Source organism: Drosophila subpulchrella, chromosome 2R (genome assembly GCF_014743375.2).
Source record: "Drosophila subpulchrella strain 33 F10 #4 breed RU33 chromosome 2R, RU_Dsub_v1.1 Primary Assembly, whole genome shotgun sequence".
Lineage (NCBI taxonomy): Eukaryota > Metazoa > Arthropoda > Insecta > Diptera > Drosophilidae > Drosophila > Drosophila subpulchrella.
The window spans coordinates 8,195,296-8,212,637 of record NC_050611.1 but is presented as its reverse complement, the minus strand read 5'-3'; the positions used below and the strand labels follow the sequence as shown (position 1 = coordinate 8,212,637).

The following is a 17,342-nucleotide window of genomic DNA, read 5'->3' as shown; positions in this document are numbered from 1 at the left end:
GGAATTTCGCCGCGGCAAAAGCGAGCAGATCTTGTGGGCAGTGCTGTGGTATTGTGAATGTTGATTGTTGCCTGTTGACTGTTGATGTTTGAGCAAGTCTTTCACAAACGCCACGCTAGAAGGCCAACATGTGTGTAAACGTGGGAGCCACCGCCGATGATAATGGCTATAATCACCGTAATGAAATCTGCCACGATCAATTGTCAATTGTCTGGCCGTTTTCACTTGTCGCACTTTTACCTTAACGATTTTCACAAACCGAAAGTTGGCATTTTTTGAACGAACAAACAGTGGTTGGCCTTTTTGGCTTGATTCCACACCGTGTCATAAAGACAACGAGGCGTCAAAAGACTGTCTAACCAACTTAATTATAGGAAATCCGGTTGCGTTTCCAAAAAGTCAGTTGCGCCAGCTCACATATATCATAGCATGTCCAGTTCTGAGCGAGGTTGGTATGCAGATTTTCAAAAACAAATACTATCTATTGACAAACACTTTTCGGAGAGGTAAACAACTCTGAGATGACATCACTCATCACTTGCTGGGCACAGCGATGAGTTGTGGCTAAAACATTTTTTAACGCCCCTACAGGAGAGTACAGAGCGAGAAAATAATACCAAACTTGGAGGTTGATTTATTAGTTACAATATTAGCTAGCAATACCTATCTAACAATAAATATTGATGGTATCTATTCTACTAATCTGACTTCATTTGACCTAAATACAGACTGATACCATCTTTAACTTAATTATACATATAAACCCTAATATTTTTTTGTTAAGCTGATCCATTACATCCAATGTACTTAATTTAAGCACAGATGACAAATTCCCCTGGCTTTGTTGTTTTTTTCTCAGTGACAAAACTGCGTTGCTCGATTCGAATAAATTAACTGGCGGGGACAGCAAAAAGTGGAAATAAATGAATTGCTCCTCCAACTTATGAGTGATCCCGCGGCTGATGTCATTTACTGACACTTGACATTGGCAATGAACCTAATTAGTTGCACTCGCCACTGGAGTGGAATGAGACCCCCAAGTCCACTCCACTCCTCACCGAGTTCTATATATTCAGCTCGAGGCAAGGTCATGGGAATGGTAATGATAGTGTGGAATTGCTCAGGGGAATGGTGATGCGAATGGGACTGGGAATGACCAATCCGCTCCTTAGTTTACTCAGTTGGTCAGCAGGCAAATATCGAAAGTGTTGTCGTGACTTAAATTGGTAGAAGAGGGCCAGCCAGCACACCTAGTTTAGGGCATTACGTAATGGCCAAAACTTCATGACTTCGTATACAGGCAAATATCGGTGTGTATATCGCTGTATCTATATCACAGAATGCGATGTGCACGTAGGTGTCTGGCATTTTTTACACTTTTCGATTTGTTTGCTGTCCGAATATATATTCGCTTTTTTCTTTTTGTTGTTGCCTTGCCAACCCACTCAGCCAGCGAAATCTCGTAGTCGTCGTCATCGCGACTGCCACCCACATGGTGTGGTTCAACGCCTCGTTCTAGACGTGGGTGCGATTTCAAGTTTGATTTGTGCCAAAACCGTGTACCAAATGGCCATTGATTTCTCAATGATTCTGTGGTGGCTGCCTAGCTACAACTCTGTTTGGGTCTCTGCTGTGGGAATATATTTGGTTAAATGTTCTATGACAACGTCATTAACTTTGAAATATATGAGATTAACTGGAGTGGAGGTGATACCCATAATTATGGTGATGGATGGTTACGGAATTTACTACGAAATGCTCATCTTCGGTTGGTCTTTGAAAAATGAATGGAGTATATGTATATGAACGAATTGAGGGGATTACTTAGCTGGTTTCCTATTAGACTCTGAAATATATTTTTGATTTTTTCCTAGAGACTTTTAAGCCAGTTTATTTAAGATAAATATTTTATGATTTGAAAAAATGCCAAATATTATACAGATTCCCTGCCAAAGGAAGCTCTAACATTTAATGTATAATTTTTATTGTCTGAGAGCAGAATGAAGCCATGTCTAGTTAGAATGGCATTTCCTCTTTAAGTGAGCTTCAACGACTGGGAGTGGGCTGTTAGTTCGCCATTAGATATTACATATTCCACTTCCTGTTGGCCAAATGCGATTGTAACACTTGCCCAGCGGCTGAGGGCCACGCCTCAAAGTCAAAAGATGGCCTATTAGCGCACGCTTCTATGGCAAACAAGCGTTTATTTTTGGCAGCATTTATATGGCGGTTCGTCATAAATAGAAAAACCCTCCAAACGATCTGCTCACACATACGGATGGCTATGTGTGTGTGCACATGTATTGCGAGCTCTTTTTGAGGCACTGCCAAGTTTGTGTCTTCAGTCTTTTGATTAATGCCGTTAGGCGTCGCCAAAGCGCAGCCAAGCCAAACCTTCTTGGTCTATGTACATTAACGAGTGTGTGTTCTTTTGTTTTTTAATTTTTGCTCATTACTCTGCCTCGTTTATTCGCCTAAAAGCCGCAGCAATTACAATTGAAAATGGTTTTTAGCCAGTTTAAAAACCAATCGAACAGCGCCAGCGGAAAAACCAGATTCAGATTCAGACGCAAGCCCAGACTAAGATTCAGATTCGCTTTCGGTTTTTGGTTTTAGTTTTAGTTGTAGTGTTGTTGGTTTTTTTTTTTTGTTTTTGTTTTCGCTTCCCCTCGCATTCGCCTATTATGCAATGGGCTAGGCCAGATATCTGAATCTGAATATCTTATAACTGCGACTTTTGGTATTTATGCTGGCGGCCGAGTTTTTGTGTTGCTTTTCTTGCGAATTCACACGCCCCGCGGCCCGTTCACGTGTTTAGCACAAATTCCGCACGAAATTATATAAATATATATAGACTTATAGCCCCTTATAATTTAAGCAGCAGCTCGAAATTAGAACAACGCTCGGCACGCAAGACTCAGACTCGAATCCAAAGAGAAATACAGAGAAATAGACTCGAAATTAAACACAAGGCGAACGGCGAGACACATGAAGATTCATAAAAAAAATAAATATGTAGTTAAAGTTAACGTTAACGCTAACGTTAGACGACGGCATCAGAAGTTATTAAAAAGTCAGGGGGGGGAGTAGCACACTCAGCACAGCACAGATATGTGTGGGTATGTACCACACTTATATGAGTGTACGATTGCCTGGTTTTTGTTTTGTTTCCCTTTTGGCACTTGTTGCTTACACTTCGGATTCGCCTTCGAGCGGGTTTTAAAAGCGTTTGGGGTTCAAAAAACACGTCTAGCGCGCACGAGTTGCTCACAACGACTGAAATTGGCAGCAGACATAAGACTGACGATCGGGCCAAAAGCTCTTCTCTGCACTGGAAGTTTCGAATTGGAATCCGGCGACGTCATCGTTTTTGGCCCGATCTCGGCTTGTTTTGCTTAACCGCTTTGTTGGCGCTTTTGTTTTGGGCCCCCAATTCGCTCAGGTGCCACGTTTCCGCTTAGCAAAGCGGTTAGTTGGTTCTCGAGACCAGAGACCAGAGACCAGAGAACCGAGTATCGAGATTCGATTGGAGTGGAGTGTTGGCCTAATGGACTCGACTACTCAACCAGCTCGTTAATTGCAGGCGTCGGCAATCCGATGAGTGTGTGGTTTCGGCCTTTGTAATTGAACAATTTTGCGGCTTTTTCTCAGATCCCATTGATTACGACATGCAGTTGCATTCGATCGACCAAACGATTGCCGGCCTAAGTGGATGGATGAGTCGATGGATATTACGATATGTTGGGTTTAGGTATTGGCCCCCCGAAGCAAAATGAAACGCACGATTTTCATGTATTAAGAATTTTCTTTTTGTGTTTTGTTTTGATTTTATTTGTATTTCAGTTTTTCTTTCTGGTTTTTGTTTGTCGTTTTACTTTATAATTCCATTTGTTTTGGTTTTTCATTTTACCCTTTTCAGATTTCAGAGTGGTTCAGCAATGTAAACGGCTTTGAAACTCTCGCACGATAAGCTCGATTTACCTGCTGCAAATCGGGGCATTTTCTGATCTGATCTGATTTATATAGTGACCGTTTTTAAAAATTCCTTTTCCTGCCCGTTGATCTGAGAACTTTGGTGTGTCTCTGTGTTTTTTTTGGCTATGAAGTCAATGCTGAATTAATTTACCGTTTAGTTCTTATAAATTAATTAATTAATTTATAGTAAAAATAAAGCTTTAAACGTTCTTGTTTTGTTTTCTTTTCCTTGTTTCATAGATATCAATGCATCAAATAATTTAAAAAATTATCATTATGTAAGCCATTCAAACTCGCCACCTACTTTACCCTCTCCTGGCGTCAACAACACAACCGAATCGATGTAGTTCCTTGTATTTTACGTTCAATAACAAATAGATATATGTCTATACGCGCTCTAACGGAAAACATTGAAGAAATCAGAAGGAATAATTCTAACAAGGAACAGAGCCTCTGCCCTGCGATAAGCGTGCTAATAAGCCATAAAAATGTAGTTTAATTTAGTTATACTTGTATTATTCAACTTTAACTTTGGCAATAATTGGCTAACTAAGGAATCAAAAACTCCGATAAACTTTTACAAGTTTCCGTTTAACACTTTTCTTGTTCGGTATAAGCTTTGTCTTAGATGAAACCCCATTTAATGTTTATTGTAATTATTAATTAATTTTTAATCCATTATATGATATTCCAAAAAGTAATTAGGTTGAAAAATACGAAAAAGAATTTCCTTCTATTTGTTTTCTAGAAAAAGGAAAATAGGTTTACCTCGTTGATAAAAATCTAAGAAAAATCCTAACAAAATTCGAGCTTAAGTTTTTGGCCTTTATATTGTTGGCATGAAATGAGTTTCGTTCCAGATTCCGTTTTCTCGGCAGATACTCAAACGTATCCTGGCTCATACTGAAAAGTTTAGGTTCTTATTCGAGTTAGCTATATAATTATTAGATTTCCTTATCAACTCAGTTTGTGGTTTTTTAATATTTTGGGAGTTGACACTGAACAATTTTCTTAATCGATCGAGACTCGATCTTTTTTGGTCTTCTCTGGTACACATCTAATGGTATAACTAGGTATAACTAGAATTACAGCTAAATTACTTGTTTCTTCTTTATCGCAGCCCCCATATTATGGGGATTCGTGAACTGCGTTCTGCGTTCTGCTACAGAACCCTCTTGCCTAAATTAATATTTAGTTTTTATCTCAACTACAATCTTCAGCATTGGTTTTGGCTTTTGGGGCAACTAACTAAAGTTAAATACATTTAGACCTTTAAATTTTTACCATATCAAGTATAATGCAGATCATGTATAATGTAGATACTATATACGACAGTAGTACAATATAATATTGCATTAAAAGTGTTTTCTTTTTGACATATCTACTCATTAATATTGGTTTTATTAATAGTTTAATGTCTTTTAGCGTTTTCTTCGAGTTTTCTTTTATGTTTATTATTATTATTAATATAGTTTTTCGAGTGTGTGGTGTATGCTCTGGCAGTTCTTTTCCAATAGTACAAATATTTTGCAAATATTCACTTAGTTGTCCATAAATTGTTTATGCATTATTTTCAGTTGTAAAGTAAATCGTTTCCCATATACACATCTAGTAAATTTTATTTTTTTGAATTACAATTAGCAAATATTACAATAGATACGATTCATTTGTTACACTCATGAGTTAAAGTAATCATTTAGTTATTTTTTCGGATGATCCATACTTATGTCATTGACCATAATGCTAATTGAGTTCCTAGAGCGAAAGTATTTACAATGGGAATTCGAATACCCGTTTCGGTTTGGTTTAGTAACCATTAAAAGGAGCGAAGAGCGTCTAGGCCTAATGATATCTATGTAAATCTCAATCTATTTCTGAGCTTAGTATGGAAAAAGTGTAAGTGTTTGGGTAACAAGTTGTCTAGGGCTTCTGGAAAAAGTTCTCTCGGATTATCTATTAAAGCTTCTCCGACCCGCTGTGCATAACTTAACCAATTACAATCGTTTTGCGTATATTTTGATCTGAATTTCTTCCATTTCTATGTACAGACAATATTCCTTGGCAGTGCCATTTTGGGTTTTATTTTACTTATGGTGTCACGGGATCATAAGAGATATTAATTGAACATCTTGGGGGCTATCTGGCGCCCAGTCCTCCCATCTCTATCTCTCTCTCTGTTCGGGCTTCTCTAAAGCGAGAAGTACTTGGCACAGGTCTGAGTCCCCGTTTCACTCTCGAGTGGGCGCCCCTGATCCTCCGTCTCCTGATTCTTCCGATCCTCCTGCTGCCGTATAGCTGCTGCTGCTCCTGGTATGTTTTTATTTTTTATTTTATTTTTTTTTATTTTTTCGTTAGTAAGGCAATTTGGATTGCATGCATAACACACATACACACACAAATACAAAACACAGTGAGTGAGTGAGAGAGAGAGAGAGGGAGAAACACAAATACGAGACAGATAGAGAGTGGGAGATTGGGGAGGCGAGAGATATATGCGATATGATGCGGTTTAATGATCCAAATCGCCCGATCGCCAGATCGCCGGATGCACTCAGTTTGGCGGATGATCAATGATGATCGTGGAGTCATGAGGAACATGATATGTACACCATACCGATCGCCTGATGGGGCAGCACGCTCCCGTGTTATATGATACTCTCTCTGTTCCGTTCCAGCTCCTCCGTCTCGTTCTCGGGATCCACGCTGGATGTGGACGACACTCCGCAGATTTGCATCTCGATCTCGGCCAGTCTATTCTCCAGATCCCACTGCTGCTGCGAGAGCTTTGTGTTCAGTGCCTGATTCTCCGATTCCACCGTATGCAGTCGTTCCCTCAGCCTCTTGATCTCGTCCTCGAGAACCTCGTGGGAGCCCAGAAGGGGCGTGGTTCCACCTCCAGCTCCACCCACACCCGCCCCATAGCACTCCAACTGCGAACTGGAATCGCAAATGTGACCTAAATTTGGGGTTCATATGGTTATAATGTGTTATCCTTTCATAATATTTTGTTTGTTTACGTGCTTACCCGTGTGGCTGGGTTGAGATTGGGGTCTTATCGAGTGGTGCGAAGTCGTCCGACTACGTGGTCGTTCCTCGGATCCATGGGCACTGGGGTTAACCGATCTGGGCGAGTCGGTGGCCCGAACCAAGCGATCGGCATAGCTGCGGGGACTTCAAGGATTATAAGTTAGATTGGGTAATTTTAAAGATGATGCAGGGAAAAGGGTGGTCAAAATATTAGCTCAATTATTCAATTTCCCAAAAATATCTACATTATCTTAAAAAAAGATAAACCTTTTTTGATTTCATTTAAAAAATATGTTCGTGCTCAGATTGACCATTGGAAATAAGGTGAAACCCTTTGGAAATCCATAAACCCTTTTAAATGTAGAGTATTGAGAGTACTAAAAAATATTTTTTTTCCAAACCATTTATAGCTATAACAACATATTAAGGGGTGCCATAAAAATCACTAGGGTTTTAAAATCGCTTTTAAAAGTCGTTTTCGGTGTCTAAAAGTATGCAGTGAATAAGGGAAAACCGTACTTTGGAGTTTAAGATATATGGTTGCATACTTTTAGATACCTAAAACGACACTTAAAAGCGATTTTAAAACCCTAGTGATTTGTGTGGCACCCCCCAAGAAGAAATCCTATCCTATTTCCTCTTCCGCTAGTTAAACTTCAAATACTCTATACCTAGAAAATGTATGTATATTTGGATAAAAATACTGCCAGACATAAAAACCAATAAAGGTTAATGTAATGTATTGACAACAGCCCCACTTAAATGCTGTGCTATTATTTTGACCGCTTTTATTGACGTTAATCTCACCTGTAGCCGTGCGTCTGGGAGGTGGTTTGCGTTGACTCCTGGCGGTGTGGCAGGTGTTGCTGCTGAATCGCTGCCTGATGTGGCTGCTGCTGTAGCACCTGGTGGTGGTGCATCAGCGAGGACGCGGTGGCCGTCGCCGGTGGCAACCACATCTCCTCCAGAGATGTCCGCCCACAGCTCTCCACCAAGCCGGGCGTCGATTGACAGCGGCCCATGGCAACTACATTAAAGTATTTGACTGTGTTTTAAACCAAAATCGTTCACAAACGGAAACGGACGCAAATGAAATCGATAACGAAAAGGAAGGAAAGACGGAACGGAAGGCGAAAACAATCGAATCGTGTTATTCTGGGGCAATCGTATTCGTATTCGTATTTGGTATTGGTATTGGTATCTTTGAATTTCGAGTGGTATTTGTATTTGGGCGGGGATTCTGGTGGTTCTTCTGGATATATTGTGGGGTTGGGTGGTTGGGATGCAAAGGAGGGGGGACGAATAAGACAAGTGCCCTACCTTTCTCCAGTGGGGCCTTCTTGTACTTCTCCAGCCGCTTGACGGCTATCGACTCCAGACGAACACGCGCCGCCGGATACTCCTTCAGCACGTCCCACATGTCCTTCTTGCTCAGGACGAAGAGGTCGCTGTAGCCCACCGAGCGAACGCTGGCTGTGCGTCGGTTGCCTGTTTTTGTTTCGCATCGGGAAAGTTGGCAAAGCAAATGTTTGCCAACGCAAAGAGAAAAGTTTAATGGTCTTGCAAAAAAGCATTTCCCGCAGTGAGTCTGTGTGTGTGTGTGTTTCTCGAGTCAGTGTGTGTGTCTGTCGATTCTTCTTGTTGACTTGGGCGCACAAAGACATTAAAATTGCATGCCCCACAATATGGATGTTATTGGGTGGGGGGAAAATAGCAAGTAAATATTGAATGGGATCAACCGAAAAGATGTTCTGATTAAAATCTTTATATCCAAATTCGGTACATGCATTTTTTTTTGCATCCCCCCTTTTCAGCAAGAAGAATCCTTCGTGGGAGTAGCTTGTGTTAACGGGTCGTATACTTAATTGAAATCACACAACTCGCAATACAATTACGTGTGGAGAAACGTTTAAATTACGTCCAGGCAAAGCAATACAACAACAACATCGACTCAGAGACAAATATATTATATAGTAGAATATATGGAGAGATAGATAGAGACAGAGAGATTAAAATAGAGACAAAGACAGAGATAGCGAGAGCGACTAAGTAGCGTAAGAAATTACGTTTCGGTGATAAATTCCTGTGGACAATTCTCACCGTTGAGAAAGTACGAATGGAACTTAGCCAGAATAATGCTTAAATCATGCAGAAACTCAAAGAACTTTAAACAATTCGATTTTGCCATCTCTAATTGCCGGGGTGGTGGGGGGTGTAAGGTGCCAAATGGGGGGTTTTAGTGCAAAACTTTTGGGCCACCTCCTTAACTTTTGCCTGCAAATTGAGTTGCTTTCGCCACTCTTGCTCTTCGGCAAACTCAATTAGATGGCACACGGCAGCGATGACGCCTTCAAGTATGCAACGAACAGATATCGCACATGCATTTGGCTGGAACGCAATCCCTTTAATTATGCTCCGCGTTGAATTTACTCAATGAATCGACTTCACACTTGGCTGGCCAACTATTACGCGAATTTAAAGCCATATAAAGTTCAGTAAATTGTTGTTTTTTCGATCCGCAACCGCAATTATTGCGACCGTTTTTTTCTTTTTATACTTTTATACCTATATGTATATATATATGCCTACAATAAAAGTGTCGGTAACAATGAAAACGAGAGACCCGTGTGAGTGCATGCAGGTGCAATAATTGCATTTGACATTCATTAATTTTTCAACCCTGTGAAAACGGTGAGCAATAAAAATTCGTTGCATACTTTTAGGGCTGCTGCAAAAAAATATGAACAATTTAAACTTGCAAAAAACGATCGAAAGAAAAAGCAATTCACAGAAATTTGTATATCCCCGTATGGTATTAATAAATTAAAATGTAAATTTCATCAAAATCGATTCGAGTGCTTGGCTACATATGTGCTGGGGTATTCGGGGGCTCTAAACTATATGTTGCTCGTTAGGATCGGGGGACTCCGGTTAACACTTAGTTGCACAATTACAGACAATTACATTCCACACATAGGCACAGATACGATGTAGGCTTTCTAGCGTGTGTGAGTGTACGGTCTATTGATTAAGAGACTCTTTCGGTTTATCATTTTTCTGGACTTTTGGGCTTGGAAGGTTGTTGTAGTAGTTACGTTATCGTTATTGTTCCGCCTGTCGCACTAAAACGGGATATTTACCAAGTTCTTTACCTGCGGTGCCCATATTGAGTATACTAATCTCGCCAAAATAGGAACCGGCCTTCAGGGAGGCCATCACCGTCTTTCCGTTGTCGGCCACCACCTGCAATCGTCCTCGATTCACAATGTACATCTCCTTGCCCACCTCGCCTGAATCCGGGGGGATCGGATTGGATTCGATTTGGAGTAGAATGAGAATGCGAATTGGAACAAAAACCAGTGAGAATTGCCAAAAACGATTGGCCTGGGCTTAGGGACTCACCCTTTCTGCAGATATAGTCGCCGGGCGAGAAGAGCACGGGCCTCAGGCGTAGTACCAGTTCGCATAGGAAACCGGCCTCGGTGTTTTGGAATATCTCCACCCGCTTAAGTGTATCTAAATGGACGTTAATTGCTATTTCAGCCTGGATTGGGATGATAAGAGAAGATGGCGGCTTTAGTAATGGACAAATCATGTTCGGGTCCCGTGTACTTACCTTTAATTTATCAGGAAGACAGGACACGGCGCGCTCCTCGTCCGAGCATTTTTGCGTAAGCCACAGGTAATCGAACCATTTGATGACCTTCACCTGCAGATGATTCGGCACACGTCGCATCCGCATGTACGTCTTCACGCCATCCAGCTTGGCTAAGATACGAAAAAAACCCAAAAAAAGTAGGGGAAGAAGTGGGAGGAAACAAGAAAGGAAAATGTTTTATTTGTATTTGCTGAGGATTTTCCTGGAAATTGATACGCGACTGGCATACAAAGTGCGTGGAAATTAGGGGCTTGTACAATGGTATTCAGTAAGGGCCACGGTCATCTAATGTTTTCGGTTTTCCATAGAAGAAAAATATATTTCAGCCTCCTCTGCCAGGGGTTCAATGCACAAAAATTGTTTGGGAAGATAAATAATTCAGGTACTTTTCACCAAATGGCTTACACAATTTGCATTTTAAAAGGGAGTTTCTTAGAAGGTGTTTCTATTTTGAAAAATATTTTTCAGTTATGAGATAATATTTTGTTCTTAATATATATTTAATTTTATTTTTAAAGAAAGACTTTTTAACACGATGCCAACGAAAAAAAATGGCTTGCACCTTTCTTTTTTGGCTCGATCAGAAAATGCTGGATTTTGTACCATGGTACTGGGGATTTATCCTTTAATCGTTCAATCAAGACGGTCTGCATAAATTTGTAATATAGGGCTTTTGGCTGTCCGGCCGATATAAGCTCTTTGCGGCCCACCTGGCGTATGCTTGATATTGATTACTGCAACTTAGGAGAAGTATTCCTAGCTAACCCATCTTGTGTTTAGCCGGCAATTAAGAATCCCTTCTAGTGGAGCAGCATGCTCAAATGAACTAACCACTTTTATCGGTGGGTCAGTGGTGCAGTTGCAGCTTAACAATGAGCGATGTTCGGTCGATTGGCAATATCTGAGGGGACTTGGGTCACTTCATGTGACCGGACTGCTGGCAGGGACATGGGAACACCACTCCTGGTCGAGCAATATTGATGACAACTGGCTTTTGTTTCTAGTTTCCCGCTTCAGCACTCTACGGCAAGTCATCCCCAGTCGATAAGAGGAAATTAAATCTCTTGGCTCGTCAGTGGTAACAAATATTGACACAATTTGTCGGCGCTTGCCAAAGGGGAATGAAAATGGGGTGGCGGCAGGTGGAACTCAGCTGAACTGAGTGCTGCGTCTTTTGTGTTTGCTCGTGCAAACATTTGAAAACCAACTGACAAACAGGCAAACAGATTGAATACAAATAAATACCCTGTTACCGGGCTAAAAGTCCGGAGGGGGCGTGGCCGGCAACGACATCATCTATAATGCAATCAATCGTCAGCTCTCCTGCTGCCCGGCACACAAAGCTCAAGTTTTCCCTGTTGGTCATTTGTCATCTCTCAATTGTCAAATGTCCTTTGTTGTCCAACTCAAATTTCAGCTGGCTTGTCTTATAAGAGTGGAGCTGGGGGATCAGTGGTATTGCAGTAATGGAAATGGCTTCTTCTTTTTAAATAAATGAACATGCTATCTCATATCTGTGATAAAAACTGACAGCCAGCCTTGGAAGTGCCTTCTAGCCAGTCAATTTAAATTCAAAATATATAAAACAATTGAACATGTTGTGTATGAGTTAGCTATGAAGAAAGTTTAAAAGAACATGGCTCAAAAAAATTAGTAAAAGAACAAAACATTCGGCGTGCCAAAGAAATCACTAGGACTTTGAAATCATTTTTAAATGTAATATAGTAGGTGCCTAAAAGTATGCAACATTATATTTTAACTCACAATTATAATGCATTATTATAGAAAGACGACTATCCTTTATTCACAGCATACTTTTAGACACGTAATAAGTCTTTAAAGATTTCTGTGGCACCCCAAATGTACATTTTCCTCTCCATGCTTAGAAAAAGATTAAATATTATTAAAATACAACTTTGCTTTTTATACAGGCAATTTAAAAATTACCCACAAATAGGTATAGTTGGAAATTAATTCAGCATTAAACACGTTCAATGATAACACGTTTTAATTAAACCACAACTAATCTTCAATTAAGCTTTGTATTATGGACTTCTGAACAAAGGCAAATGAATTCAATAAAAACGCTTCACTAATTATGTACTTGCAATCTTAAATGAGCTGGCAACCGAAATAGTGAGCTCTGTCATTTAATTTAATACGTAAATAATCTCGATAAAGCTTTATTTTCTGGAATTCAGATTACGTTTCTCGCTTGGTTTACTCATGTTCGTGCCCCACTTGCGAACACTTTTTGTGGCAGACGCGCCAGCAAAGTGAAAGATTATTGAATGACAGTGTGTGCCTCTTGGCAGCCATTACATACATATATCGCATAGAAATGGCGCACCATCCTCCATTTTTATACCCGTTACTCGTAGAGTAAAAGGGTATACTAGATTCGTCGGAAAGTATGTAACAGGCAGAAGGAAGCGTTTCCGACCCCATAAAGTATATATATTCTTGATCAGGATCACTAGCCGAGTCGATCTAGCCATGTCCGTCTGTCCGTCTGTCCGTCTGTCCGTCTGTCCGTCTGTCCGTCTGTCCGTCTGTCCGTCTGTCCGGATGAACGCTGAGATCTTGGAAACTATGAGAGCTAGGCTATTGAGATTTGGCGAGCAGATTCCTGAGCTTCTTACGCAGCGCAAGTTTGTTTCAGTAGAGTGCCACGCCCACTCTAACGCCCACAAACCGCCCAAAACTGTGGCTTCTACAGTTTTGATGCTAGAGTAAAAATTTAAACTGAAATGAATTGTTCTCATCAATACCTATCGATTGACCCAAAAAAAAGTTTGCCACGCCCACTTTAACGCCCACAAACCGCCCACAAACTTCAAAAAATCGTAAATATGAACGCGGATATCTCGGAAACTATCAAAGATAGAGTATTGGGATTTCAGATTTATATTCCGTAGCCTTGTACGCAGCGCAAGTTTGTTATGCGAATATGCCACGCCCACTCTAACGCCCACAAACCGCCCAAGCCTGTGGCGCCCACAATTTTTATGCTAGATTAAAAATTTTAACTGAAAAGTATTGGTCTCGTCCATGCCTATCGATTGATCCAAAAAAAAATTTGCCACGCCTACCCTAACGCCCACAATGCTTAAATCTGTCTTCCGCCGGTAGGTGGCGCATTTAAATGTCGCTTTGCTGCTTGCATATCTCCATTTCCCTTTGGTCCCTTTAGCTGAGTAACGGGTATCTGATAGTCGAGGTACTCGACTATAGCGTTCTTCCTTGTTTTTTTTGCGATCCTGCTCCATTTTGCTATCCAACGTTTCAGTGATACGAGAGCCATGGAAAATTTCAACGATTTTTATTGCATTCGACACCCGGTGCCGTTTGAATTTTTGCCCACAATTGCTGGCACGTCCTTTGCGGGTTTTTGTTACAATTGCAAAATCAATCTAAATATTAATTGCATATCCCATGGCAGCCGGCAAAAATAAACAAATAGAGCTGCAGTGGGTTCCTTTGCTTTCGGCCCGTATTTTATGCGGTTGGCTCGGTAATTGCGGTTGCTCTCGATAGACTCGTTTCCTGGCTGTGTCTATGTCTCTGTTTTTAGTCTCAGTCTCGGGATGGTTTCTGGTGTTTTTAGAAATTACTCGAGCTTTAATTCCTTTGCTTGCTCTGTGGCTGAACAGAGCTTATCCTGTTTCTTCCGTCCTGTTTCGTTTGGTTACGTTTCGTACCGCATCCTGGGCTCATCTCTCCACTCTCCGCTCTCCACTCTCCACTCTCCGCTCTCCTCTTCCATTTCGTTGCATTTTGCGAGCAAAATTTAATTTGCCATTTTTTGCCCTCAAGTCACTTGGCTGCGTTTGGCCAAAAAGAGACGGAACGTTGGGGCAAAAAGTGCATTTGGCTTCAACATTCTGTTTATTTCTTATTTATTTTTCATTTTATGCTCTGCTTCGCATACAGTTGCCCCCGGCAAACTTTGATCTGCTTCTGTTGCAATTTCCAATGGCGAATGGTGGTTATTTCTGTTTCTTTTTAGCCAGTTTTTGGGTCGTGGCTGGATGGCAGTGTCACCTCAAACTAAGCGCTGCCGTTTCCCAATAATTACATTTACTGTTTTGACTCGACTATTGTCTCTTTCCCCCCTTTGAAAAGCGAGGACAATTGTCGGCGAAGGATCAACTGCAGACAAAAGTCGGTGGTAGGTGGACTTTAGTGGCTGATATGTGGGTGCCTGCAAAAGAAATCTGGTGGCAAAAGTTCAGGCCATTGTCTTGCAACGAACTGCTGCTGCTGCTGCTGCTGCAAGTTGCCGAGCTAACAAAGGGGGGATCACATACAAACAGTAAATATGCGTGACAAAAACTTGCTCTTCCGGTGCCACAGTCTTTTCATAAACCGCCGCACATACAGAAAACCACCCAGCCAACAAGCATTCACAAAGATGGCAAAACAAAAAATGAGGGAAAAAATGGAAAAAAAGGGATAACGCAGAATTGTGGGGTGTCCTAGCCAAGTGAAAATTGCAAACTAACTAGAAACCACTTAAGAGTCAAGCTGATGTGTTATGCCAAAGACGGAAGTTGTGCTCGGGGACCGGGAGAAATGGGGCTTGGCGACTGGGTACTGAAGACCGGCAACGCAACAATGGGAGTTCAGCTGCAGAGGGAAAGGGATAAAACGCTCTGGCATTTACTGAATGCGCACAGGAATCGAAGGAATTGTCTGCGATTATCACCCAAGTGCAGAGTGAAGGAGAAGTAATGGTCTGCAGTTTCGCCACCTGCCGTTTCATCTTGGTTTTTCCAAATACGGAGAACAAATATCATGGATTTAGATGGGATAAGGGGGTTAGGACAGAAGGAAATGGCTTTGGAATACCAATTCACAGGTTATGATGTTTTAAAGGTTTAATATTTGTTTCTAAGGCGTAAACTCTTCATTCCCTACTTTTAAGTGCCTCTGACTTTTGGGGATAATCTATTTTTCAATTTATTTGAAATTTTTTTGTGATTTGTTGTTGAATACCTTGAAAAAATTACCATTTAAGCTTAATTTTTTCAAATAAGAGATCATTATGAAGAAGTAAAAACAATTTAAGCAGGAGACAACCATAGACGCAACGAATTAAAGTCCGCTCATCTCTCGTCTCGTTCTCAGAACTGATTTTAAAGGAATAATCTAGAGCTCATTATGAGAACTCGCAATTCCTTATTGGGGTTTTGGGTTGCAGTTATGACAATATTTATTCTCATGTTAGAAATTGAAGAGCACATCTCCTCGATTTAAGAATTTTGTTATCAATTCAAGTTTTTTTTCTGTGAAGTGAATTTAACTAAATTGAGAATTTGTGATAAATTCAAGTTTTTTTTCTAAAAATTAATTAAACTTTCCTCAATATGAGTTTTTTTTCCAAATTTTGTACTTAAGTTCAGTACATCCTCAAATTGAGAATACAAATACTCAATTTGAGAACGTCATAATTTTCTCTGTGCAGTAAAAAAATGTATATCCGATCTGAATACATCTCAGCTTACTTGATATCATTGATTTGGGTTTTATTAGTAACCAAATTTCTAACAATTAAAAAACGTATATCCGATCTTAATACATCACAACTTACTTGATATAATTGATTGGTCCTTTATAAACTACAAATATAATTTATATAATTCCGAATACATTTTAGACCCACATGATTATATTTATATTATATTAATAATGCTGAGGGTCTCAACCTAATTAATATCATTGATTGGTCTTTTATAATTTACACATTTAATTTATATTTTTCCGAATACATTTTAGACTTAGTTGATTGTATTTAGCTATTTTATATTAATATTGCTATAAACCATTACAACTACTTCAAATGCGTTGCATTTAGCAGAAAACATGAGTAACTTTCATATTGAGGTAAGCGAAACATCAACCAATGGCTTACATTTGCATCCAATTCATCTAGTACCACATTGTAAGCCACCTTTATTAGTGATTGAAATCCCCCCATTGTAGTTCCTCCACCCCGGAAATGTTGCAAGTTATAACTTACAGCCCAAAGCCGGAGATATACGGCAAACCCTTGAATAGTGCAGATCCAATTTCGAGCGAAAAGCATTCGGCCTCTGATTTTTGCACCTTAATTATGCATTTACCTCCGCTGTTGATTCCACTGGCTCCGCAGGACTGGGGCAACAAACAATGGCCGCCGTGTGGCAAGAGGAGCCGAGCTGAGCTGAGCTGTGCTGGGCAAGGATGATGCTGATGGGCGGATGATGGTGCTGGGGATGCCGGGGATGCTGGGGATGGATTTATTCAGGCGGTAACTAAAAATAAATGCGGCGACCACCTCGGAGCGCCAGCAGTTTGCAATAACAATGCGCATGCCAGCTGCATCAGGAGCTGAAAGCTGAATGCTGAAATCCTTGGGAAATTCGCCATTCAAGGATAATGGAATGCTTTGCCCTTAAAGAGCAGCTACATGCCGTAATACAACAACCACAACAGCAGCAAAAAAGTGAAAAAAGCGAGAGGAACAAGAACAACAACTGGCATGTTCTAAAAATACGACAGTAAGTTGGTGTACATGCAGCTTAATGGGCAAAAGCGGCCACCAGCGGCGACTGCGTCTACGATATTGATTGGAATCCGCATATATATATGTATGTATATATATATCCCCCCCCCCCCCCACACACACACACACACACAC

The 17,342-nt window shown here is 40.6% G+C and overlaps 2 protein-coding genes across 11 annotated transcripts in view; both read right to left on the bottom strand.

Annotated features, from left to right (window-relative positions):
• LOC119551001 (filamin-C) overlaps window positions 1–3,340 on the bottom strand; it is a 28,076-nt gene extending 24,736 nt beyond the window's left edge. For 2 of the 3 annotated variants that reach the window (XM_037860050.1, XM_037860052.1), the window contains exon 1: window positions 3,194–3,340. The gene's annotated coding sequence lies outside the window, so the exon portion shown is untranslated. The remainder of the gene's footprint in view (window positions 1–3,193) is intronic. The other variant, XM_037860054.1, reaches the window with a different exon arrangement.
• Window positions 3,341–3,804: 464 nt separating this feature from the next.
• LOC119549385 (cyclic nucleotide-gated cation channel beta-1) overlaps window positions 3,805–17,342 on the bottom strand; it is a 74,774-nt gene continuing 61,236 nt past the window's right edge. For 4 of the 8 annotated variants that reach the window (XM_037857427.1, XM_037857430.1, XM_037857433.1 and 1 more), the window contains 7 exons: window positions 10,619–10,770; window positions 10,405–10,546; window positions 10,143–10,292; window positions 8,323–8,490; window positions 7,810–8,047; window positions 7,001–7,146; window positions 3,805–6,931 (listed from right to left, as the gene is read on the bottom strand). In XM_037857427.1, the coding sequence (XP_037713355.1) occupies window positions 6,621–6,931; window positions 7,001–7,146; window positions 7,810–8,047; window positions 8,323–8,490; window positions 10,143–10,292; window positions 10,405–10,546; window positions 10,619–10,770 (1,307 nt within the window). In that variant the 3' untranslated portion in view covers window positions 3,805–6,620. The remainder of the gene's footprint in view (window positions 6,932–7,000; window positions 7,147–7,809; window positions 8,048–8,322; window positions 8,491–10,142; window positions 10,293–10,404; window positions 10,547–10,618; window positions 10,771–17,342) is intronic. The other 4 variants (XM_037857428.1, XM_037857431.1, XM_037857425.1 and 1 more) reach the window with 3 other exon arrangements.